This window comes from Ictalurus punctatus, chromosome 20, assembly GCF_001660625.3.
Source record: "Ictalurus punctatus breed USDA103 chromosome 20, Coco_2.0, whole genome shotgun sequence".
Classification (NCBI taxonomy): Eukaryota; Metazoa; Chordata; class Actinopteri; order Siluriformes; family Ictaluridae; genus Ictalurus; species Ictalurus punctatus.
The window spans coordinates 18,914,798-18,942,261 of NC_030435.2; the positions used below are offsets into that span (position 1 = coordinate 18,914,798).

General features: G+C 42.5%; 1 protein-coding gene across 4 annotated transcripts in view; it reads right to left on the reverse strand.

The window, feature by feature from the left end:
* The window catches only part of LOC108280688 (receptor-type tyrosine-protein phosphatase mu), a 253,376-nt gene that overhangs the window by 176,405 nt on the left and 49,507 nt on the right, over positions 1–27,464 (reverse strand). For all 4 annotated transcript variants that reach the window (XM_053673623.1, XM_053673622.1, XM_053673621.1 and 1 more), the window contains exon 2: positions 13,857–13,979. In XM_053673623.1, coding sequence (XP_053529598.1) covers positions 13,857–13,979 — 123 coding nt within the window. The remainder of the gene's footprint in view (positions 1–13,856; positions 13,980–27,464) is intronic.

Sequence of the window (27,464 nt, forward strand, 5' to 3'; positions counted from 1 at the left end):
TGGAGGTTTCAAAAAGCTATGAATAAAAGGCATATAGTAAGAAAAGGATACAGAAAAAGACGGAACAGAATTCTCTCTTGAAGCTTTATATCCTATATTTCCTCACATTAAAACAATTCATTGCACGCTGAAGTGACTGACGTGACTGATGTAGTTTGCTCTCAGCAAATACATGTCTATTTCTCTGTTCGGTCACTGTGACAAACAAGCAAGCCTGATTTTAGGGGAGATACATATTTCAGGCAGCAATTTGAATAAAATATGAGACAGGTGCGTTTCTGTAGCGAGGGTATAATCAAATGTGGAACTGATTATTGCCACAAATCAGTCCTGAAAGTTAGAAAAGGTTGTAATTGACAGAAATGGTGTCATGTCCACTATCGTGCTGTCCTGTCCTGTCTCCTTTCACTTCCCGGGACAAAAAAAATGTCAGGGAGAAGGAAGAAGAGACTTTTATCCAGCCATGAACAAGAGAAAAATTGACTCTGTCTTGGGTTAACCTTCAATCAAACAACAGGGAGTGCTTATTTTAGACAATAAATGGCTGTAACTTGTTTCTAGACAAAATGCAGGATATCATATGATACCATCAGTGTTGGCTTGAAAATGTTTTTTTTTTTTTTTAAAGCGTTAGTGTGACTGAATGCCCAAAATTTAAAAAAAAAAAGAAAAAAGAAGAAAACAACATATATAACTACAACTAACATATAACATATAGCGTATAACTAACATAAAAGAATGCAAAAATAAAATATAAAAACATTTCCTAACTATGTTAATGAAGAACAGAGGGACCACCCCAGTTTCTCACATTTTGCAAAGAAAGATCTAGGAGCTGTTTTCATTTATTTATTTTTAGTAAATTTGAAAGAAATAAAAAATATTTGAAAGGAACATCACATCAAACAAGGCTAGTTCTGTTACTACGTTTCCAAGCTTCAAAATGAAACCCTTGACCAAGCATCCACAGAATATTTGATGCGCCATCTGTAAGGGGGTTGAAGTCCGAGCTGTGTCTCGTTTTCTACCAATCTAGCAGCAAGAAGCACACACCACCTCCAACAGGGATTTCCAACAAGGAGAGCAGAACAATCCAATATAAAACACTCCATTAATCCTTCGATGAGTCCAGGCTAACATTTCTCACTTGCTTAACTACATACACTCTTGTAATTCAGAAGGTAGGGGCTATTTAGTCACCAACATGCATAGAAAACCACTGGAAATAGTAATACCCCAAAACAACCTGTGCTAGAACCTGTTACTGGTTCTACACATCCTTATTACAAAAGCCATAGTTAGTGGATCAAGTAGAGTTTGGAGCTCTCTAAATGGCAATGCTACGCTTTTTTTTCTTAGATTCTTAACTGGGTAAGATGGAGTTCCTGAGCAACTGAAAGAGTATCTGTTACAATGCATCTTGTAAACAGACACCTTTGAAATTTCTGGGTCTTCTACGTGCACCCAGGAGAGCTTGAGAGTGCTAAACAATGAGATGGTTATGATGGAATGGTGAATAAGAATGGACCATTGGGGTATCTACAAAGTTTGCTCCATCTGACCTTCTGAGTAACCTGTTCTACAATCTACCATGTCTACCTGTCCATCTGAGAGAACCTGTTCGGGCCAAGGTACACACTCTGGATCTCCTGAGTCCATGTTCTTTGCTAAAGGTGTATCTCAACATGCCCTTGATGGAGTGCTCCTGTAGAATCAACCCTGCCTGTTTAAGGGCCCTGTTTAGATCTCAGATATCCATCCTCTTCACTAAAAGTGAATCTGAACATGCCTTAGGTGGGGTTTTCTTCTGGTGTGCCTCCTGTAGAATCAGCCACATCTCCTGAGATCCAAGACTTACTTCCTAAAGGGTCCTGTTTGGATCTCCAGTTTCCATCGCCTTAATTTGGATCCTGTTTGGATCTCCAAACTCCATCATCTTTGTTTGGATCCTGTTTGGGATCTCCAGAGTGCATCTTCTTTGCTAAAAGTGTGCCTGAGCATGCCTTTGGTGGAATTTTCTTCTGGTGTGCCTCCTGTAGAATCAGCCTTGCCTCCTGAGGCCCGGTGCTCCAAGCCTTGCTTGCTAAAGGGTCTTGCTTTCCTACTTTGCATACCACAATTTCAGCATGTACAGCCTCTACGAACCAGTTCTGACACAGACTCCCCTAATGGCCACTGCTACGGGTTCCATTCTGGTCAATAATTCAGCATCTGTGCTGCTTTTAATTCTAGTTTAACCACTAACATGCACTCAACCTACTGTCTCTGCTTGCCCTAATTCAGCATCTAACTCCCCTTATTACTATCATAATTTCAGCCTTAAATTGGTTTCACAGTATTTGTTGCTCAGGTGGATGCAATTCTGGGGAAAAAAATGACAATACACCAGGCAATGGAAATGCTTATCGCAGTGGAAAGTCTGAAGTATATGGACAAGGAGTGGTAAATTTTCCACAAACTGAGTCTGGCTTTGGGCTCTGTTTGTGATCTTAGTCCTTTTATTTCAAGCTAAATTTCCACCCTCCTGAGTGCTCCATTACTTTGCAAACAGTATCCTGGACAAAACAATAATTCACAACAATATAAAGTACACAATGGAAAACGCTGAGAACGGGATGAATAATTAAAACCATACAGAACATATTGATCAAACTCAGCTTTGGGGAGAAAGAATTCTCCTTCATTCATCACCTCATAGCTGAATAAGGGGGGGATTCTGTATTCTGGAGAAATATTCACCAATTAGGGCATGCAACACCTGATTTAGTCCATGGTAACACCAAACTAACTGCTACTAACTGTCAAACTCTATAGGTTTGGATGTTGGTGATATTTAAGTTCATTGTGGCTTCAGCCATGGATGGAATGAGGGATATAATTTGCAGTAATGACTGACACTCATTATTTCGCTCCAGTTCAGGTCCTGAACCCTGTGAAAATCATTATGAGGTTGGAAATCAAGATGAAGGGCCACTCTTTGGACCCAAAACCTCCAGGTCTCATTTATTAATAAAACTGAGAGAGGTCACACCCGGGGAAAAGCTTGCTAGCCGCTCGGAAATGTCAATGAAGACAAGGCTATTCTCACATTTTGCCACCAATCAAAAATACTCTCACTGTGAGGTTAGGCAGGCAACGTGAGGAGCTCAATTTTCCCTCAGGCCTCTCCAGAACTTTCTCCCTCGCCACTCTCCATCCATTCTAATGGAAAAGGGGAAGGGGAAAATAACACTAATGAATAAGTTTTGTGCAGCTCCCTTACAAAAGGAAAGGGCTCTATGACCCACTGATGAAAAAAAAAAAAATTCTCTGTTCATCCACTCATGCATAGATAGTCCAGAAATATTTGTAGAGCTTTGTAGAGAATTTAGTGAATCCAGAGCATTTTTTTCATATGAACTCCATCTTGCTTAGCTTTGAGCTAATTGTCCAATTCAGATTTAGACCTGTCACAATGTTACGTAACGAGACTATAAACGGAAGCAAGCGCAGATCAAAGTCTTTATTTACACACTAAAGTCAATGTACAAGAAAATGGGAAACAAGGTCTAAACATAAAACTAGAACCGAGGCGTGAAACATGAAACTAGAGCAGGGCAGGGAAACACTATCGCGTGGCACCCTTACACATATCAACATATAATACTGCGCCAAGTACGCAGCAACGCGAGGGGTTTAAATAACAAATGTAATTACCTTAAATGCTGACAGCTGGTAACAATCAATACACTCCCTCAAAAACAACCAATGACTAAACAAGGAGGAGACCAAACAGAAACAAACGAACGTGTCCCTTGTAAACAAAGTCTCCATGGTTCCTATGTAACGCGCGAGCATGTGCTCGCTCTGGTTCGTGCAAGCGCGCGCGCTCTCCGGCTCTCCGTGCACGTCGCCGCCACAGCACCATCTGCCGGCGAGATCGTAACACACAATATCATTAGATCAAAACAACACTCCCTTGTTTTATCTCAAAACTGTAATGACATGAGAATCATAAACAAGTATAAATCTTAGAAATTCTAAAAGTTTGTTTCCAAGATGGAAAAACCTGTTACTAGCAAAAAGGAAGAAGATATCGAAGTAAATTAATGCTCTTTAAATCCTGAATTTCTTTGAATAAAGAATCAACGCTATTTCGAGTTACCTTCATACACTAGATCGGGCTTTGTGAGGATACGCAGTAAACAAATTAGTCAAATCAATTTCCTCTCATCTCAGACAGGTGTAATGTTAAGAGTGAGATATAGTTCCACTGGAATCACAGTGCTACCATTATCAAGAATCAGTGACAAACATAAAGAAGACAAGCAGATGTGTGTGTGTGGGACTGTTTTTAATCACACATCTAGATGAATTCTGACCAATCCCGTGCACTCTGACCAAAAGTTTGTCCAATCCCTCCCCCACTCGTGCGGAAATTTTCACCAATCCCGCCCACTTTCACGGCAAGTTTGACTAACCCCGCCCACTCTCACTGGAAGTTTGACTAATCCCGCCCACTCTCACTGAAAGTCTGACCAATCTCTCCGATGCTTGCCGTTATTATTTGTGCTTGTACCTGCCTGTGGTGTCTTCTAATGAACTTCAGTCGTGTTTTATCTTTAAATAGGAACAAATTACTCATTTAAATCACAGCAACCCTGACTATGATAAAGTAGTTACTGAAGATAAACGAATGCAGCGAATGCATCATGCAGTGCAACTCGTGTCCAGCACATTCCAATATTCGCTCCCATTAATGTGGCCTTAATACACTATATGAGCTAAAGTTTGTGGACACCTGATCATCACACTCATATGTGCTTTTTGAGCATCCCGTTCCAGATGTAGTCCCCTTTTGCTGTTCTAATAACCGCCACTCTCCTGGGAAGGCTTTCCACTAGAGCATTAGTGAGGTCAGGCACTGGTGTTGCGCAAGGAGGGGCACTGTCGTGCTGAAACTGGTTTAGGCTAGGCCTGTTCGTTCCAGTGAAGGGGAAATTGTAATGCTACAGCATACAAAGACATTCTATACAATTGTGTGCTTCAGCTTTGCGGCGACAGTCTGGGGAAAGCCCACAGCTGTCCACAAACTTTTGGCGAAATAGTGTATCTGATCACCTGCTCCTGCATGCACGAGACTAACGCCTGCTCACTCTCACAGCTTTTACTGTTGAGTCCCAGCACACCTCTAGTGGAAAATCAAAAAAGCTCTTCTTGAAGATGTAAACAGTGTCGATTCTAAGCAGCAGTATGAACATAAAAAGTGATGGAAGTCTCTCTTGTGAAGTGAGTGCAGTGTTGAGTCTGAAATAAAATGAAACAGTTTAACCAGTATTACAGCTTACAGCTACAGCTCCGATTTCACTAATTGCCCTTTTAAATCAGGATAAGTTACATTCTCTTTGGCATAAGCATACTAAATTAAACCAAATTCTTAATCCTAAGTGAGCTCGTTCCAAATCTTTTTTTTTTTTTTTGGAGATTGGGTTTTCCTTCACAGCTCTCACAATGTTTCTATCATCAGCTGCTGTTGTTTTCCTTGGCTGACCCGTTCAATGTCTGGCTGTTAGTACACCGGTGGATTCCTTCTTTCTTTTGGGACATTCCAAATTGTTTTATTGGCTATGTCCAATGCTTGCTCTGATAGATTTTTCTCTTCTTCACAATGTCATGCTTATCCCCCCATAGACAGCTCTCTTGTCTTCATGTCGGTTTATCCTTTTATAACTCAGAGCTCAAATCAATAGTATACATTTAGATCTATTAACTGTTAAAACAATCAATCTAACCGGGCACACCTGGGCTGTCAGTCACAGGTTCCAATGTTTTTGCTTTAAAATGGGAGGGTTCAAACAAAAGGTGCCATTTTTTAAGTTGTTTAACACATCTAGATGTAAATATCAGGAAACGAACGTTGAAATAGTCATATTCATCTTTGGATCTCAAACTCAGATGTCTTCATAGGCCTGGCCGTTGTAGTACTTTCAGAGGGGACTGTAGGAACACAATGCTGCTTGCTGTCATGAATTCATAGCAGGTGAAAATATGGCTGCTCCGGTTTGGTTACTTGCCCCATAATCATATAAGAGGGTCATTCTTCACCTCTTTGACTTTCCCAAGTACAGAGTGTTTCCTCAAAGATTAAATGCAGAGAATCCAATTAGCTTATTTTCACATCATGGTTGTGCCTTCCCGTTTAAGCAGTTTTCATGTCTGGCTGATGTGATTGAAATGTCTGATGTCCTTCAGTCCGGCTTCCTCACATGCCTCACTTCCCTTTGGAATGACAAAGCCAGCAACTTATGGATGCACAGATGGGGGGTAAAGTAAAGAATTATGCAGAGTGCTTAATTCAGTTAATGAGGCTGAGAAAATGAACACAACTAATTCCGAGTCAAGACTTCATTAAAATAATGACTTTTGATCTTGAGAGATGAATATTCTGGCTTTCTGGATGGCACATACCAAAACATGGTAACATTTGGCATGGAAATGAATAAATAACACATAAATAAGGAGTACTCCATTGAGACGAGAGACAGAAAATATTAATTGCTGTTTAAAAATATATGAGAAGTGTTAAACTGGTAAAAAAAAAAAAAGGCATATGTATCTGGTGCAATGAATACAGCGGTGTGAAAAAGTATTTGAAGGATTTCTCCTGTTTTTGTGTATGTCTCATACTAAATAGTTTCAGAAATTAAAACAAAATCTAAGATAAAACCGGAGTAAACACAAAATACAGACATTAATGTTAAATAAATAATGTTATTTATTGGAGCAAAAAAGTTATCCAATACCAACTGGGCCTGTGTGAAAATGTATTTGCCCCCGTAGTTGCTAATTCCCCAACTCTATGAAACTGCATTCATAATGGTGTTCAGCTGGACTAGACACAACCCGGCCTGATTACTGCAAACCCTGTTCAATCAAATCAACACTTAAATACGACTTTTTCAACAGCATGAAGTTGGTTAAAAGGTCTTACCCTGTAACAGCCTGTGCAAAAATTTTGAGAAATTCCAAAAACGATGAGGAAGAAGGTGCCTGAAATACATCAGTCTGGGAAGGGTTACAAAGCTATTTCAAAGGCTCTGGGACTCCAAAGTACCACAGTGGTGGTGGCAGTGTGATTGTGTGGGGATGCTTTGCTGCTTCAGGGCCTGGACAACTTGCAATAATTGAGGGGAAAATGAATTCTGCTCTCTACCAGGAAATCCTAAAGGAGAATGTCCGGTCTTCAGTCTGTAAGTTGAAACTGGATCATGCAGCAAGACAAGGATCCAAAGCATAGGAGTAAGTCCTAGTCCTAGAAATAAGTGAAACACTGATCTCCAGTTATCTGAAACATTTGGTTGCAGTTGTTGCTGCTCAACCAGAGTTTAAGTTTAAGGAGGCAATTAGTTTTTCACAAGGGTGATAGGTGTTGGAACATTCTTTGCTTCAATAAAAAATAAAATAAACTGTATCATGTGTTTACTCAGATCGCCTTTGTTTTATGTTCTATTTATCTGAAGAACTAAAACTATTTAGTACGAGAACAGAAGAAATCAGGAAATACTTTTTCACAGCACTGTACATATATTCCTTCAAGTGATTACTCGTTGCACTCCTTGTAGAAAATAATGCACCACTCTCCTGCCTTAACACCTCGAGTAATGAAACTCTCCATGTCAACTAGAAGCTGATTTTTTTTTTCTCCCCCTGCTTGCACACATATTTTTGCATAGTCATTTGCAACCCAGAAAATAAGGCATTCCGGCTTAGCAAAGATTGATATAGTATTTAGCATAATAGAGTGTGGGAGGAAAACAAGCTAATTAATCTAGTCTAGAGGACCTCCGTTTCCCTTGTGCCCTGCCTATTATTTCCCACAAGACTACACTGAGGACCCACAGCACCGCTCCTGCCAGTCTGCTACAGTCAAAAGAAGAGGGTAAAGCAAAGACATAAAGACAAACTGCGTGGAGGGAAGCGAGGAAGACAGAAATACTTGGGGGTTTGCTTAGGCCTTTGTTCAGAAGTGAGAAATCCTAACAGAAAAAGCAGAGCACCAATTAGAGCTCGTTACACATTGCGTTTTACAGCAATGTCAGATCCCAGCAGGACTTTTCCATAGAAAAGAAACTCTTTCACCCCACGGCTGGATTTCAAAGGTATTTGCTATGTGTTAGAGTCATTTGTTTCATTTACTACTCCTGTGAAGCGAAATAACTTTTAATTACTAGCACTTTTTTTCAGCAGCAACGCAACCAAACATCTTGCAAGCGTGACCACTTTCACTAGTTTAGTCTGCTGGAGCACGGAACCCAAATCACAATAAGCTGCAGGAAAATACCCTTTTACATTAAATAAAGAATATTCATATAGAACTGTAAATGAAATTTTTACAGTTAACTGTAAAAAGAGTCCCAAACCCCCTGAGGACAGATCAATTTTACAAACAAAGGATGAAAAAATTAAGTATCTATATACAGTATCTGTGTGCAATAATATTATGGCTATTTATTGGAGCCACATACAATCTATTTCTATTGAAACTGTCATTAGATTCCAGGGGACATTAATTATAGGCATAATAACTTTGATAAGGATGGGTTTTGATGTCCACCACTGTAACAAAATTTGAAAATCGCAGACCCCTTGGTTAGGTTTCAAGGACCCCACTTAGGCTCTAGACAGCATTTTAGTCCTCTGGTTGAGCAGACACACAGAGTGGGCTCTTCTCAGTCTTTTGGGATTAATAGGTCTGCTTGTAGTCATTAATGTATACATCAGAGGATGGAACTCACGAGAGAGAGGAGCGAGGGAGAGGAGTTGAAGATGATGAGAAGATGTAACGTGCTGCGTGAGCTGTGGCCTTTATTGTGGCCAATCCAGCGATCGTTGTCCGTTCAAATTGTATATGCAGGCAATCTCAAAAAAAGAAATAATGCACAATGTGATAAGTAACAACAAGGAATAAATAACTAAACTAATCCAAGTGGGACACAGAACAGATGAACACAATAGGGTAACAAACCAATGATAAGACAGGATGGAGACAGGACTGAAACCAAAAGAGAGGCACATGGCAAAGTATACACAAAATCACACGGAGAAATAAACCAGTGAGCCCTGTGCTCGTAGCACCCAGGGGGAGAACTCATGACAGAAGGGTGTTTAAGTGTGTGTTTGAGTGGGGTAAATAGTTTTGCTCATCATGGAATAGAGGTGTGCCTGTCAATTCCATACAAGCCTCTCTGAGTCACATTTCATCAGCCAAATCATGTCAGCTCCTGGCCCTTTCATCAAAACAAGCACCCACTCTAACACCTCATAGAACTTATAAACAGGGTGACAAAGTACTAAATAAACAATCACTTACTTCCTCAGTGCATGCTGTGTTTGTCTGTTTTCACTCCTCTTCAGGGTGCACCAAGAGGCTTTGGGTGTTACTTTAGCCTCTACGGAGGTATTTACGTAGCAGATGTTCTGCTTAATGTTTGCTTGTTGAGCCGGTTCAAGTCATTCAGAAGAGCTAGCTCAAACTCTGCTCATCACTCTGTCATCCATGGTTGGAGGTCCACAAGATTATAACTGGCTCTGCTCGGAGGTTGCAAAGGACTTCATGTCTCACTTGCCTGTTGAGCTTTTATTTTCCCGTTAGAGTGACGACAGGCAATAATATGCTTAGTGGTCTTCTGACATGGCCACCCCTCCCATCCCCCCGGCGAGTTCGGCTGCACTGGAACTGAGCCATGATTCTCGTACTCGGGTCCCCGCTTGTTCAGGAAGTAAAGTAACCCGCGCACGTGTGTTTTAGCCGATGAAGACATAGTTAGTTTCCACAACACTCGTGTACCATGAGTGGCAGGGGAACGTTGTGGGATACAGAAGAGTCCCCGGCTGCGCATAATAGCACCAATATAATAATAATAATAATAAAAAAACTGTGGTGAGTCGTGTTGTGTTCTCCATGCGCGTTTGTGATGACGTAAGATGAACGCAAACACCCCGAGGTTCGATAGAGTCAAGTGAAGTTCTGAAACCAGACCCACTCGGATTCGGACCGCAGCGAACGTGCCCAGTGTGAAAACCGCATGATAGTTCTGTTGACTGTTTTTAGCTTCTATAACATAAGTGATAACAAGAAAAAACTTTTTTTTTTTCTTTTTATTGCATTTCTACAACATCCTCTCATCTTGGAGAGTCATGCAGCAGGAGACAACTGGGGAGAAGAAAATGTAAAGACGCGCTGTATTCTTCACAGCTAACTGTTAAATAGGTCAAACATTTCATTTGAATGTATCAGTCACTGCAAGTTGCAGTTGCTGCAGCCTGTAAATGACTCACTGCAGGGAGTCTCCAGCACACATTAGGTGGGTTGTTGTTTTATTTTTTCTTCAAATTATTTTATTATGCTGCTATGGTTATTAGTCTGCAATAAGATTTACTATGAGAGAGCCCTTATGCTGTCATGACGCACTCATGACTGACTCATGATTTTAAGAAGTGAATCGTGCAGACTTTCAAGTCGATCAATAAAGCTGCCATGGGTGCGTATTCGGTAACACGAGAGTATCTATTTGGCGTTGGGTGATTGATCTGCCAGCACGCTCAACCTGCTTTGATCTGTAAACATAAGAGCTCCTTCAGGGCACTTTAAACTTTAAGCTTCCAAACACAGAAACGTTGGGCAAACAGTCATGTGCAGTAGTTCCAGCACCTTCTGCTCCAGTCATGAGGAGGCCAGACGGCTGCATGCTACCATAGCTGACTAATCTCACTGCTGGGGGTGTGTGTGTCTGATTATGCTTGATTGTCTGTTCAGGTCTGCAAGTGTGTGCATGTGCACGTGGGTATCTTGTTTATTAAAGACATCACCCCGTGATTACATTACACAGTGAATAGTCAGTAGCTGGTGTTTATGGGAGTGTGACTTGTTTATAATTCATGATAATACGGTCAATATGCTCGGAGAGAAGTGACTAAATTAAGTTTGCATGCTTGCCATCTTGCCATCTGTGGCCATCTTGCTTGCGATTCATGTAAACATGACGCCTATTAGAGGAAAAAAAACAAAAAAAAAACACAACGAATCCTTGCACGGACCCTCCGGAAAACAGGGTGCCGTGTACTCTCTGTTCCTCCGTTACATCCTTCACGTAGACAGAATTAGAGACCGATAGACACTACGCTGAAAGGCGGGTCAGTACATTGACTGGTACTTAAGATGTTCGTAGAGAGAGATAAAGCCAGAAACTGCTAATTACCTCCAGTTAAAGAGGTAGTGTGGAAGAAGGCCTTGTAAAAGCACAGCCTGAGGGGAAGACACAATCACATTCTCATGCAAATGGAAGCGTCTAGACAAATGATCAGCTTGGAGATGCAACACGGAGACAGAGGGTCCGTTGGCAGGTCAGAACTGGGCATTGGATAGCATTTTATCCTTCCTTCTCTTCACAGACACACACACACACGCACGCACGCACGCACGCACGCGGACACACAGATCAATTCCAGCAAAGTAAATGTGTTTCGCTTTGTCAGTTCATTTCTCCAGAGTTGCAATCATCCTCACTGAACACACACACACAAAGAAACACAAAGACACACACACTTCAATACAACACAAAGGCACCTCAGAGTTAGTGCAGGACTCTTATTAAATTCTATGTGTCCTGTTCAAGTGACTTCCCTTGTCACTCAGAGAGAGAACGGAGAGAAGGAGGAGGATTCGGAGGATTCGGAGGAAAGTGAGACGGACCCAATCTATCTTTGATGCGGCGTGCGTACATTTGTGTGTGTACCCATTTGATTTAAAAGGAAAACAATATTCATTCAATTAGAGGGCTATCTTTGTGATGATGTGGGGGAAAAATGTCTTAGTTCTGACTGAATTCTGCGTGTGCGTCTCAAATCGAATGAAAATTCATGGACAGGACGGTCAAGAGAAAGAGGAAAAGCAGGAGAGAAAGCGAGAACGAGAAACGCAGATAGAGACGTGCGTACCAAACAAAAAATATCATCGAATTTCTAATACACTTCAGTGCTGTGGATGGTCATATATTTTAAACAGGTTAGCCGTTCTGAAAAGTAAAACTCAAGCCACGACTTTTGTTCTTGGCTGAGACGCTGATATTGATGTGAGAGCTGCCAATGCGGGAAGCGGTGATCTCATTTCAGAGCCATTAATTCATTTGTACCTGCAGTCAGATCTGTAGATGTATTACTGTTGAAAACTTACTAGTGGGAAAGAGTGACAGCTGGGGTCATTGCTGTGCTTGGTTTCTTTTGATTTACTTCTGAGTCATTTCTGAGAGGCTTAATCTCTTTAAGCTCTGTCCCCTCCAGGTATGAGTTTCAGAACAGCTTTTGCGCCGTTTTATGGAACTATAAATCTATGCAACATGATGTTAATTACACTGTAAAGCATCCATTTTGTCTTACTTTGTCTGTTAACGACCAACTCCCGATAAATACTAAGGAAGCCCTGACCGTGTCTGAACAACTCTGACAGCGACAGCGCTGGTGTATTTGATTAAACTTCGACGCCCCGTATTTGCTTATGAGCGAAACTGAAGATGAAATTCAGCCTCCAGTGTTAAGACTAAGAACCGTTGTCTTGTTTCTTCACATAAAGATGTCCTTTCGTTTTAGGATCTTATTGAAGAAGAGCGGGGTGGACAAATCAGCAGCTCGGGCTCCATGGATGAATGATTAACACTGGCTGCTCACACACTCTCAGCAATACAGTAGCAACCTGTTCGATTTTTTATTTAAATGTCTACTATAAGTAATAGATTTTTATTTTTTTAATGAAATAATAGCATTTTCCCTCCATCCATCCATCCATCCATCCATTTTCTGCACCGCTTATCCTACACAGGGTCGCGGGGAGCCTGGAGTCTATCAAAGGGGACTCGGGGCACGAGGCAGGGGACACCCGGGACGGGGTGCCGACCCATCACATGGCACAACCGCACACATCCTCACACACCCATTCACACACTACGGACAATTTGGAAATGCCAAGCAGCCTACAACACATGTCTTTGGACTGGGGAGGAAATCGGAGTACCCGGAGGAAACCTCTGAAGCACAGGGACAACATGCAAATTCCCCTGTTTTATATATACATATGGGGAGAATGAAGGACTAACACATGCTTCCTCCAAGACACATGAACTGCTGCAACACTCATGGAGGACAGCGCCTCTTCAAAATATATAAACTGACAGACACCCACAATTGCCTAGCATCATTGTGAATGTCAGGGGAGTGAGAGTACGCCTTCCCTCCCACCCAGAGAACACACCCATCTTTGCTCCCTTGCCTCCCAGCCACAGATGGCTGTGGCATTGTCATGATCTCCTGATCACAGGGCAAATGCGTCTTCTAAGAGTACTTGCACTAGCTAGATAACTATACTGACTGTTCACTTCCTGCCTAATAAATCCCACCCCTTTACCGGTGCCACTGTAACGAGATAATCAGCGTTATTCATTTCACCTGTCATTGGCTTTAATCTTATGGCTGATCAGTGTACATCTTATTGTTCTTCCTACAACTTTCTGTTGCTTTCTCCCGTTTCTTGGCAGAAACTTGTTGCACTCCGCTGGCTCCTTGAAACGCCTCAGCGCTTGGATTTCAGTCTGTATCACTTGTACGAAACTTTAAATGAAAGCGTTCGCCGAAGAAATGAATGCAACGGAATGTAAATGTACGACGTTATATAAATATACATGAATCTGTCATATAAAACATACAGTACAAAGTGCAAAAGGACACGTGCATGTGTGCTTTAATTGGATCGCAGTTATAAGGGCATGCATGTGGGGTTCTCTCTTGCTTCTATCTTGTGTGTTTATGAGTGTTTATGTAAAACTCACCAGGAGGCATCCATTGGTTTGCAGAAGGCTTTTCTTTGGTGTTGGCCTGCTCCCACTCAAGGTCGTCATCTCGTCCCTGGCTGTAACCGCACGCCCCAAACGGCTTCTCGAAGCTGCAATCGCCTGCGACAAAACAGAAGGGGAATTAATATCGCTGTAGCGTTTTTCCATTAACTCATCCTGCAAATAAAGGAACATATAAAGTATGTTCTCTCCCCCTATTTGTCGCCTCCTCCTCCTCCTCCTCCTCCTCCTCCTGCTCTTTCCTGCCTCTAATACGGGTGTTCATAATGCAATCTGCCAAACAATGAGAGCGGCTTTAAGTGAGATGGAGAGAGGGATGGGTGCGCCAGGCGCACAGTAACATATATTACCATCATTAGGCGCGCGGCAGGCCAATTCCACAATGACAGAAATGAAGTGTCCAAACTCCATCATCGTTAAGCGGCGTGCTCCTGTCGCGCCATCGGGTATAAATTTGATTCATTTTCCCGCTGGTATGAGACCAAACTTCCCTCGCCGATCATCTCACGTTTAGCTCTCATCTATCCTAATCCTTCCCGCGGGACGCACGTGCACGTTCACAGATATGGCGAGTTGATGAAGATGTGACCACACGCATACAGTGAAGTGTGTGTGCGTCTTCTGAGTTATAGTGCCATTATTTTAATGACACCTGAGTAAAGAAAGACATCAAGAAGAAAGTGGAAACCAGTTTTTTGTTTTTGCTAGTCAGAAGCTGAACTTCCGAATGCATCGTCGCAGCATTAAAATCTCTTAAAACCGACCAAACCGAACGAGGAGGCTTTTAGTGCCAATAAAAGGGGCGGATAGTACAGTCTTATTTTGCTTTGTTTCAGGCTGATAGTGATTACTCATTTAACCACGCTCGTTACTTAGCTGGTCTTGCTTACAGAGCGAACATGGAAAAAAAAATATTAAAAGCTACAAAGACAAAGGGGTTTGTTCAAAAAGACAAGAGCTTTCACATATTATTTTCCCTTCAAATTAGTATATGAATATAATAAGGGAGTTCTCAGCTTCACTTCACACACCCTTCCGGCTTTTCCTTTCCTTTCCTGCAACAGCGATGGACATGGCATTACTGACAGCTTCGTTTGCATCGTTGCTGAGGGAGCACTGAAGTGAGGAAAAAAGAGCTACATTCTCACAGCTTCAGATCACATGGACTGAATGTCATGTTTTGACAACAAGTATTGCCTCGTCGGCCATTTTGAATATCGACTGGCTTCACCTCCTACACGATGCAAAAAAAACACCCCGACATCTTAGTAAGTGGAAATCTCGTAAATATAAACAAATTTCTATTATAAGACTGCAATTATACATTATTAACCCTATATCTAGATATTTTACTCATTTCAAACTTAGTCTGGCAGACACCTTTAATTTGGAGCTTGAGATGCTTAGCACACTATATTTCTTTTTATCGTCTACCTGCAAAGCCCTGTCTGGGTTTATAAAGTTAAGCTGCCTGTAAAAAGCCATTAAAGGGCACATGTAGGACGGTTCGGTTTGGTTTGATGGCGGGTTGCTAAACTGTTGTAATGAGCCATTACAGCAGAGCATGTTAAACTGTAGAGCTGGTTCGAGTGAGCAGTTGAGCGGTAGAGAGCAGGTGCACATGATTATTGTGATTTTAACCACGTCACTTAGAAATCCAGAGAAAGGCTTTTCCCTCTCGCATCTCCACACTAAGTGCATTCTGAACAGCCTTAAGAGAGGCCTGAAACATTACGCACTCTTCGCAGCAAATGGAAAACAAAGCATCAATATTTGAAGAGGCCACACACAAGGCTACAGGAAATCTACACAGGAGCAGGAACATGATTGCGTACACCTCCTCACTCTTAGCCCCGCTCAGGCATGCACAGAAGCAGACATGTACACACCATCCGTCATGTCACATACGGTCACACTCATACGGTGTTTCTTCGACGCGTGCACACTTCGACGCGTGCATCGTCTCAGAAAATCCGAAACGTCGAGCTTTTACTTTCTCGGGGCTTTACAGTAGCAGTGTATCAGCACACCAAGACCAATCCATCATAACCTCTAAAGCATGATACATCGTTTTCTCTGGAGTGTGTGTGTGCGTGCGCATGCTTGTTGTTTTGCTGCCTTCATCTAAGAGATGACATTTAAAGCAAATGGCCAAATGAGGCTGCAAATGAGCCCCAGCATGATCTTTCGCATCATCATCGAAACCCGGTCTGTCTAATGGCGTACTTCGGCTTTTGTGTAAGCTTGTGCATGCGTGCGTTCAATAGGCAAAGCAAATTCTTGCATTAAGATGTGTGTGTTTGTGTGCGTCTGTGTGTAGAAGCCGTTACTTGGAGACAATTAGGACTTTTTATATGGGGTTCGGTTTTACGGTATGGCTGGGTTTTAAAGCCAGCTTGTTAGCTGATAGCTGATTGATACGTCTCTATTGTCTGCATCCGAATTCTGCTTTCTGCTGATGGATTCGGGCTTCTTGTCTGCCTTGGATATGGAGAGAGAGTGTTAAGGAGGAGTCAGTGAAAGGAGATAAGACAAGAGAATGGCCTCGTCGTCATTTTCTCAGAGTGCTGTCAGGAGACTCTGGAAGTAGCGGGAGAAACTCTTCTATCTGGAAGACGCAGACTGCGAGGTTTAAGTATCTAAAGCCTTCCTGAATTAACGCCAATGGATTTATGAAGCTTTCAGTGATGTATATTAGGGCTAGGCAATAGGTAAGGAATAAAACACGACTGTGGTATGCAGCTCGAAGAAAATAATCAACGGCGGATTAGTGTGTCACAGCCTGACACAAAGCAAAGCTACCACCCTGGTACCACCCTGACGGTGACTGTTTTCAAATGAGAGCACGTCCCAAAGTTCCTCTTATTCCACAGTAATTTGCCAACTAATATCGCTTTTGATTTTATTAAAGAACGCCATGTTATACCTTTTACATCTCATGAAACGAGTGAGATCCTGTTATCGCTTACATTATAACAACCATAAACATTCCTGCATTCATTCCGACAACCTCCCTTTTTTTCTTCTCTCTTGAAGTTAATGACACGAAGAAAAGCAGCTTGTCATGATACCAGGAAACCGCAAGCACAACCGTAAAAGTCCTCTGTCCTGAAGACTTGGCAGAAAACTCACACTGACTCTTTCCAAAAATGTTAAATATACCAATCAGCCATAACATTAAAACCACTGCCTAATGTTGTGTAGATCCCCCTTGTGCCACCAAATCAGCTCTGACTCGTCGAGGCGTGGACTCCACAAGACCTCTGAAGGTGTGCTGTGGTATCTGGCACCAAGACGTTAGCAGCAGATCCTTGAAGTCCTGTAAGTTGCGAGGTGGGGCCTCCGTGGATCGGACTTGTTTGTCCAGCACATTCGGAGGCCAAGTCGACATTTACACGGCCACATTTACAACCAAGCCAACATTTACAAAGAGTTCAACACCCTGAATTCTTTGTCATGTTCCTCAAACTACTCCTGAACAGTTTTTGCAGTGTGGCAGGGGGCATTATCCTGCTGAAAGAGGCAATGACATTAGGGAATAACTTTGCCATAAAGGAGTGTACTTGGTCTGTAACAATGTTTAGGTAGGGGGCACATGTCAAAGTAACCCAAGGATTCCCAGCAGAACATTGCCCAGAGCATCACACTGCCTTGCCTTCTTCTCATAGTGCATTGTGGTGCCATCTCTTTCCCAGGTAAATGACACACACACACACACACACACACACACGCACACACACACACACACACCCAGGCATCCACATGATACGAAAGAAAAGGTGATTCATCAGACCAGGCCACCTTCTTCCATTGCTCCATGGTGCAGTTCTGATGCTCACGTGGCTTTTGTAGGTGCTTTCAGCGGTGTCAGCATGAGCAGTCCGACTGCTCTGTGGCTACACAGCCCCGTATGCAGCAAGCTGCGATGCACTGTGTGTTCTGACACAGCATGAACATTTTCAGCAAATTGTGCTACAGTAGCTCTTCAGCCGAATCGGACCAGACTTGCTAGCCTTCGCTCCCCATGCGCATCATTCAAGTTTCGGAGACGCTCTGACCCGGTCGTCTAGCCATCACAATTGGGCACTTGTCAAAGTTTTTACGCTTGTGTATTATTCCTGCATCCAACACATCTTCTTCGAGAACTGACTGTTCACTTCCTGCCTAATATATCCCACCCCTTGACAGTGATTAACGTGATTCACTTCACCTGTCAGTGGTTTTACTGTTATGGCTGATTGGTGTAAATGTCTCCTTACAGAACACATCACCATGACGTGTTCTACCGTTTTCTTTGTTAAATAACAACCCTTTATCTTAAGATGATGTGGAGCGTCCACTATACAAGTCCAATAATGACAGGGCTGCTGTAATAGAAAATGAATCGACACCTTCTGACCAATCAGAAGTGAGAATTTAACAGCACTGTAGTGTAGCCTGGATTAATGCCTCCGTTTTGAGGTACTATGTGCTGGGTGACAGTACAAAGATTACTGTCCCATTCTGGCCTGCCTTTCCACTCTTCTCTACCAAAGAGTAACCAGTATTCAACTGGTTATTAAGACCTATCTAATATGTCGTTGTTAATAATCACGGGACTGTCTCATTAGCAGTGAAATTGTCTTTACAGTTCAAATTCCCCACAGCTGTCACCAAACGCCACTTTTGACGACCGTGATAGTTTATTGCCATACAGTATAAAATATCTGTGTTCAAGATGGCTGATATACAGTAAACCTCTTGTAAGAGTCAGTTTCACAAATTTGCATAAGATGTAATAGCCATCTTTGTGTCCGCTCTGGTGTTACTTATGGTGTACTTTAAATGCTGCTGCTGGTATCACTCTTGCTCTAATTAACAGAGCCGGTCAGCGGCGTGCCAACAGATCCCTCTCTGTCTCCTAATGAGGACCCCGAGTGTGTTCACCGGGTCACTGGGCTGGTTATGTGGCCCCAGCTGTGCAGCCAGATGCTCAAACGGCTTGACGAGGGAGAGCCAAACCAAGCTTGCAAAACACGGTGCCAATAGTGCCAATTAGCTCAGACCAACCAGATCGCTCACACCACAATCAGACAACCATTCACCATCGTGCACACTCGGCATTTGTTTGTATTTCGGAAGGTTGCATTAGTATGGCCTCCCAAACTGTCTGAGATTCGGTATGGACAGAGGTGACACTCGGTAAGCCTGCCATCCTTTCAGCTTCCCAAAAGAGGGATAAATGCGACTTGTGTCAGTCTTTCTGAGAGATAAACCTTCTTGTTTGTTGCGCTGCGTTGTGTTTCCCAATGTATGATGCAGCTCTGGAAAAGCAGGAGCAGGTTAGCATGCTGTTTAATATGCTGTGTCATACATCAAAAAGACAAATGCAGAGAAAATGAGGGCACTGGCAGCCTCCAACATGGCAGCTCCGCGGAGAAGAGCCGTGGCTGTCATTGAAAGCTCTCTGCTGAATACTTCACATGCCGCTAATCTTTTATATATTTTCAAAGGCCGTTTCTGCCCTACATGAGTTGCTCGGAGCCGCGTGAAGCCCTTAGCATGTGTGTATGTGTGTGAGTCTGTGTGAGGCCCACAGCATGTGTTGGCAAACACTGACTTAATGTCAGCCCATTGATCACCCGTGTATGCATTCAACAAATGTACGTTTGCTCCCGTGCGCATTAATCTTTGATTCTGCAGTGTGGAGTCTTGGGGTCTGAATTTGCTTCCATCAATGCGTGTGTTCAGTCATTATGCTCCCAAACTTCAACATCCCACCTAGCACACACACACACACACACACACACACAAACACACACTGCAGAAGGAGGGCTCTTGTGATTAAGCAGTCGCTGCAAGTGTGTCAGGAGTGATATCTTTTGACTCGCGCAGTAATGCCGCCACTTTATAAACCGAATATGGAACTCAAAAGGACGCCGAGTCATTGCCGATAAAATTGAATTAGCTAAGATTAACTAAACTAAGATTGAATTAAGTGTTGCCGTTTTAGCATTCAGCTCATGAAACAGGTGTTTGTTCATTCAGTGTTGTTTTTTTTTCTTCCGTCCTTATTGCTTAGAGCGGTTATTGACTGATTGATCGATTGCGCCCCATCCCAAGACCCTGAAAAGGTCCTTAGGGAGTAATTCTTTCACTCCCAGCCCCTGATACAATTATTTCATGGTAAATATTGAATCATGTCTTTGCACACGTGTCTCAGACATGATCTCTGTGGAGCCGAGCATGCGCGCGTGTCCATACGAAGGTCATGTTTTGGATGAAGTCGCTTCTTTTGTCCTTGAAATGAAAAGCCAGTGTGTTATTTCACTACTTACCTCCGGGGAGTCGAACAGGGATGACTCCGGCAAAGCAAAACAAAAGGGGCCGGGAAGAATCGCGCATTCAAATGAACCTCCCTGCTCTCCTTTTTCTGTCTGCCAGCCGTCGGCTGTCCCTGAACGCATCTTGTTCCATTAAAATCCATCAAAAAGGATAACAGTGATTGACAAGTGTGCGACAAAGCTGATATGTGTGCCCTTGGTGAAAATTGCAAATGGTTACTGTTTGCTAAAGATCTCTTGACAGTCAACTAAACAGCAAGTTTGCCAGCACATCAGGGATGTGACTACATTGTGAGTACATTTTTCAGAACGAACAGATAATGTACCAAACGTATACAAATACAGATGTGAAAAGGACGTGCACATTTATTTTTTATAAAGGGTGTCTGGCCGATCACTCCGTACAGGATCCCGTACAGTTTTTTTTTGTGATTGTTGCAGCCAAATAATGCTCGATTTTGCTGCAGCTTTTTTTAAAAAAAGTGGTTCTCGTGCTTTTTATGCGGAAAACGACTACTAATTACTGCAAAATTGCAACTGCACAAAACCGTTTTGCACGCTCTTTTGCAGCGATGTTTGCTCGTAAATGAGACCTTTCAGCCGTACTCGTGTTCGACCCACGTGAAATCCTCGTTGTTTAGGTCACGCCCACTTTGAGGTTAAATCCAGATGCAGATACGGATATAGATATCACGTTCCATTTTTCAACCAGCAATAAGGCAAGAATAGAAAGTTGTTTCGCTGTGCAGTGATTGCTTCCTGGAGGCTACGACTGTCACTTTGAATGAAAGTGTCTCCCGAATAAATAAATGTAAAAGTCAATGCAACAGCTGGACAACATCTGGAGAGAGTAGAATAGCCCTGTGGTCGAGAGCGTGAGCTAGGTAGCTATAGAACAGCGATGCGAGTGCACTCCTCTGCGTTTTACTGCCTCCTGTCTACAGTGGCATCGGGTAGGCAACTGAGGCTAACCAGGAGCGACAGGTTCAGTAATCGACCAAGCCTGTGTGTGTCAAAGGAGGAAGTGCTTTAAAGAGATTTCATTTTCTCAGAGAGCAACAGAAGGAGAGGGGGAGACACAGAGAGAGAGAGAGAGAGAGAGAGAGAGAGAGAGAGAGAGAGAGAGAGAGAGAGAGAGAGAGAGAGAGAGAGAGAGAGAGAAAGACTGAGAGGACTCCAGGGCCTGAAGAATTTGTCCCTGTCACCTCCCTCTCTTTCAGCCTCCATAAACGGTTTACGGGGAGGCGCTGGCTGAAGCTGTATGTTATTAAACAGGTTTGCTCCTGCGTGAGAACACACAATGGTCTTTAGAGCCTCGCATTCTGAGCATTTTCAAAGAAATCTATCCATCTTTTTAGCACGGCGAGCCAGAGGCAAGAATCAATACGGCTGCCCCTCAATAGAGAAGCCAATTTCTCCTAAAGATTTTCCAGTCAGACTTAAAAGGCCTTTTGTTATTGCACCTGGAACAAAAGTAAACTTTTAATGCTAGGAGATGCAGGGAAAACTTCTCAATGGTACACAACGATAGGAGACCGCACTATTACTCGCATACGCACAATGGTACAGCAAACGCGTGCATTTACACACACTCAGATACTCGCGTGTAGACTTAACTTCTATTAAAATAGAAGCGATAAAGAGCCTGCCTGGAATTGCATGAGTCATAGTGTAGCTTTATTCACTGAAAACTACTATTATGTGTGTTATGAAAGCTGTGTGTGTGTTTTGCTTTTAGTCAATAAAGCAAAATTAGAGGAAAAGAAAAAAATAACTGACACGCGGTGACCTGAGTAAAGATCTGAGCTGTTCAATTATGGAAAATTAATGTCCATGTTATCGCTGTAATTAAAACACTGACACCATATATCAGCGTGTGTGTGTGTGTGTGTGTGTGTGTGTGTGTGTGTGTTTACCCAATAGTAAGCATTAAGCAGGCCTTAATCTATCTTCACGTCTCTCTGTCTCTGTCTCTCGCACTCTCTCTCTCTCTCTCTCCCATGTCTCCCTCCTCCAACAGGCATTTGCACCGCTCTCTTCTTTCCCTCCCTCTGCCACTTCAGCAATTACCGGCCTTCATTGTTATCCTGCTCCTGTAGGAAATCATTCCTCCACTCGTTCCTGCTCCTCTTTAACGAAGGCCATGCTTTCCCCCGCCTGCATCTCCCTTAAGGCGCATGCCACCAGGCAATCTTGAGCAATTTAAAGCCCAACGCCTGTGGATCTGGTGGGTTAGCCGCCCGCGCACTGGCCTTTAGGGATCACCGGCTTTTTTCGTTCGCCCCCTGATTTCACTTATCTATTGGCAGCTCCTGCCAAGCCTTTCTTTTTTTCTCGCTCTCTCGCTTTCTCTCTCTCTCTCCCCCTTCCTCTCACTGGTGCTAAAGTGCATGAATATGCACTGATGTACGGTCTGTTTGGGGACTTGGGAACTCGACGGGGGAGAGGATTAAGACAATCAATCTCAATATCATTATCAATCACGCCACGCTGCTCCGTGCCATTGATTGGCCTGCGAATCTGAGAAGTCTGCCGAAAAGGTTTGGACGGATAATTTGGCCCGTTGGCTGAGGTAGTCGTTTCTCTTTTCAGCTGATGCTGGCCAGAGAACACTGTAAGAAAGAAAGACAACGACAGCAGAGCGAGAGGAAGGTCTCGTGTTAATGGTCCTAAAATTGTCCAACAAACATTGACACGGGAAACAAACGACAGTTTATTCTACGCGTAGTCTCGGTTCTAAAATATTAAAAGCCTTTCGAATTTCTTGATATACGCACACCTGTGACCGCGTCTGAATTCTGCATTAATGCCAGGTTTTAAACAAATAAATCCATTACACCTGAGCCATTGTTCTTTCTGTATAATACCATAACCGTTGCGTGTTATGTTGCTTAGCAACTATAGCTGACTGTTATCAGATGACATTGAGCGAAGGGAAATGTTTACTATATATATATATATATATATATATATATATATATATATATATATATATATATATATATATATATATATATATATATATATTTTCATAGTAATGTTTGTATGTCTGTATGGGCATGTCTAACAGTGATTTCATCATGGCTAAGCATGTTTTAAGAACAGGATAACATACTGTGTATAGTATTGAATTTACGTTTACCAATAGCTGGTGTGTGGTGCCGTTCTGGCTCAATACGGTTGCCGTCACATCATCCAGGTGGATGCTACACACGGCTGTGGTTGAGGAGATTTCACACCCATACAATATAAAAGCGCTTTAGGTGTCTAGAAAAGCGCTATATGAATGTAACGTAACTAACTAATTAACATTTATTATTAATAAACATTACCCTACAGTTTACACTAGCAAATGGCTTATGCTGCTTATGGTTTGTCAATTGTGGGCGTGGCCAGTCTGATATAGTAGCTATATGTAGCTTGTAAAACTAACTAGAAAAACACAAATTAAATAACGGACTAATCAGTGGGAAAATTGATGCCTTTTACGTGCCAGGCTTCAGACTAGCAAGCTAACTGTACTACATACACTCACCACGTAGGCACCAGTCCACAACTTCTTACCACCCTCCAAGCTTTCTTTTTCTTCATAATGTCTGATCATGACACGCTAAAACCAAAGCAAAAATGGAAGATTTTCTTCCATATATATGGGAGATTTTCTTCCATATTTTCATGTAAAACAGTAAATAGGAACTAACTGCAGGTCAGCATGTTCCACAGGATTGGTCCGAGGAATCTTTTGAGCCGATCGTTTGGATTTGCCACTTTACAGCGTCATACCTCGAGTCAAATGTTGCTTGCCATTGTCATAGAAAATGACACACTATGTCACACGCTCGTTCGACATGAGCTCATTTTATTGTGTTTCATCACTAAAAGACCAGATTTTATCTTGTCAGCATGTTTTCCTTCCTATGTAGAAATCTCTAAATATTAACACTGGGTTTTGAGTGCTTCTTTTTTAAACATAAACAGAATTAGACTCAAATAAATATGCTACAGTACCACAGTTACGCCAGCAGACAGTTAAAACATGCTAATGGAGAGCTTGTGTTTTAAAGCACTAGAGTCGATTAAAAAATGAAAGCTAATGTTAGCCAATTAGCAAACTTTACTCGCACTCACCAGTATCTCAGTCGATTTTGTTTTAAATGAAGGAATCCAAGAAAATCATGAGTATAAGTTACAAATAACTGTGCAATTAAGAAAGCACTAGAGCTTTGGAAATCTAAGGCCTAGCATTTTGAAAGATGGAGAGAAAATTGCCGAAAGTGCTCAAAGAGCTGAAGAGAATACAATGCTCCAGCGCAGACATACAGCTTAGTTAAGTGGAGGGTCTGATGGGGACTGTTTCAGACCAATTCAATGGGTCTGTTTGGCCATGATTTGTGATTTGGTGCTCTGCGTCTCCCCACCTCCGGCATGGGGCTGGAATGCTGATGTGTGTCCGTGTGTGAACGGCTTGTCTGTGCTCATGTGAATGCATGAGAGCTACCCTGCACCCGGTGGAGCTCGCTTTCAATTTAGACAGTAAAAAAAAAAAAAAAAAACAACAAAACAAGCCGGAGGAGCAATCGAACTCATCCCCTCCACACACACATACACACATCACATTCCGCTCAGGCTCGTCCTCCTTCCTGACGCACAATGTATTGGGCCAGAACCCGCGCCGGAAAACAATACAACGTTCCACAATCTTCTCGGAATCGTGTGGCTCGGTTTGACAGATGCGGCGTGATAACTATATTTATCTTGTTTTCCGTGCTATGGCTGGTGATGCATTTTTACAGCTTAAGTGATTCTTGCTCTCCGCTTGTGTGTGTTTGCGGCCCTTCTATCTACACTGTTGTGTGAGAGCTTCTGGGTATAAATTGATTGTCTGAAAGGGTGTGCTCAATATAGCCCTGATTTTTCATGCCTTCCCCACACGATGTAGGCTCCCTAACCACTAGGCCCACCTGCTGCAGTTAAACAAACCACCACCCCCAGCTCTCTGTCCCTGACTTTTTAAAGATAAAACACATGTTGTTTTCTTCCGTTTACAATGGTTCTCAATTGATCCGGGCCATAACGTTGGATTTTATAGACTGTGATTGTAAAATACATGTTTTAAAATGCCAGGTTTGAACAAATTGTTTGATTGTGAAGCCAGGACAAACATTTGGCACCAGACCAGACCCTGGTTACTAAAACACAGCTGTAATGCACACACTGCAAAAAAAATGTCATCTTAGCAAGTGGAAATACCTTGAATCTAGTCAACTCTATCTAGTATTCCTTATTACAACATCATAATAAGCCAAAGATGGTTGGCTGTGGTTCAGGTGGTAGAGCGGGTTGTCCACTAATCGTAGGGTTGGCGGTTTGATTCCCGGCCCACGTGACTCCACATGCCGAAGTGTCCTTGGGCGAGACGCTGAACCCCGAGTTGCTCCCGATGGCAAGTTAGTGCCTTGCATGGCAGCTCTGCTACCGTTGGTGTGAGAGTGCGTGTGTGAATGGGTGAATGAGACACACTGTAAAGCGCTTTGGATAAAAGCGCTATATAAGTGCACCATTTACCAAATATAAGATTATTAAATCTATTTCAAGCCTTTTGTCCTCATTTCAAGTTTGAGATAGTTTTGTTCATTTTGCTAATTTATTTCTAGAAAGAAGCAAAATTATCTGCCGATACAAATAACAATCGGTTTAATGATCTTATATTCGGTTTACTTTAATCTTCAAAATCAAGGAAACTCTGCAAAATTCGCAGGAGCTTGCAATTTTTCAAAATGACCAGATTTTCTGCAGATCTGTGATGTCATCACAACACACCGTTTGACGCCATCACACCGTGCGTTCAGCCAAAGCCACCTTCGAATCGCGTGCGTCAAACATGAGTACTGTTAAAAGGTCTCATTTACCAACAAACATCATTGCGAAGGACCGTGCAAAACAATTTCGTGCAATCGCAATTTGTTTCAAAATAATTTTCGAAAAGTAGTTTCCTGCGAAAAAGCACCGAATCCTTCGCAAACTGCGTCGTAAAAGTCCGCCGCAAAATCCGGAGTTTTTCAACAAGACTTCGCAATGAGACTAAGAAACGGTTAAAAAGGGCTAAACACAGTACAGGTGCACACATTTGGAAAACAAACCAATGGCATGACGTGACAGAGACAAGACCAAAAACCAAAATAAAAGTCACACAGCAAAAGATAAACAAATGCAGATGAGAAATAACAAACACGCACAGCGCTCACATCACTGGGAACCGTGCCACGTGCTGAGAGTGGGAATGCGTGACAACAATTTAGTAACACTACATATTTCCCTTGTCTCCCAACCTCCAACCTCACTCCAAACATCTGCTCCAAAGCCCCCAAAGAAATATTTCTCATTATAGAATGAATGTTAATTCCTCTCTTGCCTAACTGATTATATCGTCGCGTCTAGTATCCACTGTAAAGCCTTCTGAGGCTTTGGCCGCTTCTATTTTTTCTTCTGTAACAACATCCAAATTTGAACAAGCAGCATTGGAACTAAAAGTCAGACAAATAAACGAAGATATTTTCTGGAGCCGGCCACTGCTCATAATGATGTCAAATGTTATATGCAAAATTGGTCAAGACTCGATTCTTGATTGACACAGACTGAATATATGAAATGAAGAAACGCCTAAATATCGGGCTCGCTTTCTTCCGTGTGGTTTAATTTCGGCTGGCTTCAGTTTTGGGGTTCTTTAAAAGAAGGCTGTGCGTTGATTCAGAGTGTGTCAGTGTGGTAGAGGTAAGAGGACGGGTTTGTTCTGGTTTCTTCTGCGCACTCTTTGGAAAGGACGGCGAATACATACTACGTAAAGCAATACATAGTAATATACAGCCATACAGTTAAGTTCTTCATTCATTCATTCATTCATTCATCTCCAGTGACCACTTTATCCTGGTCAGGGTCACGGTGAATTTGAAGCCGGTCCCAACACCATTCACACATACATTCATACTCCATTCATTCATTTACACCTAGGGGCAATTTAGTGTAGCCAATCCACCTGCTTGTGTTTGGGCAGTGGGAGGAAACTGGAGAACCAGAGAACATACAGTAACCCAAGCTACCACCACAGGACCACCTACAGTTAGGTTCGGTAGATAAATATTGGTTAAAATATTGCTAGCTAATATTTCTTTCCCCAATGGATTTTTTTTTTTTGCACAGTTGCAACCTTGTGTCTAATAAACAGAGGATTCTGGTTCAGAAGCTGTTTGTGTGAAGATGAACT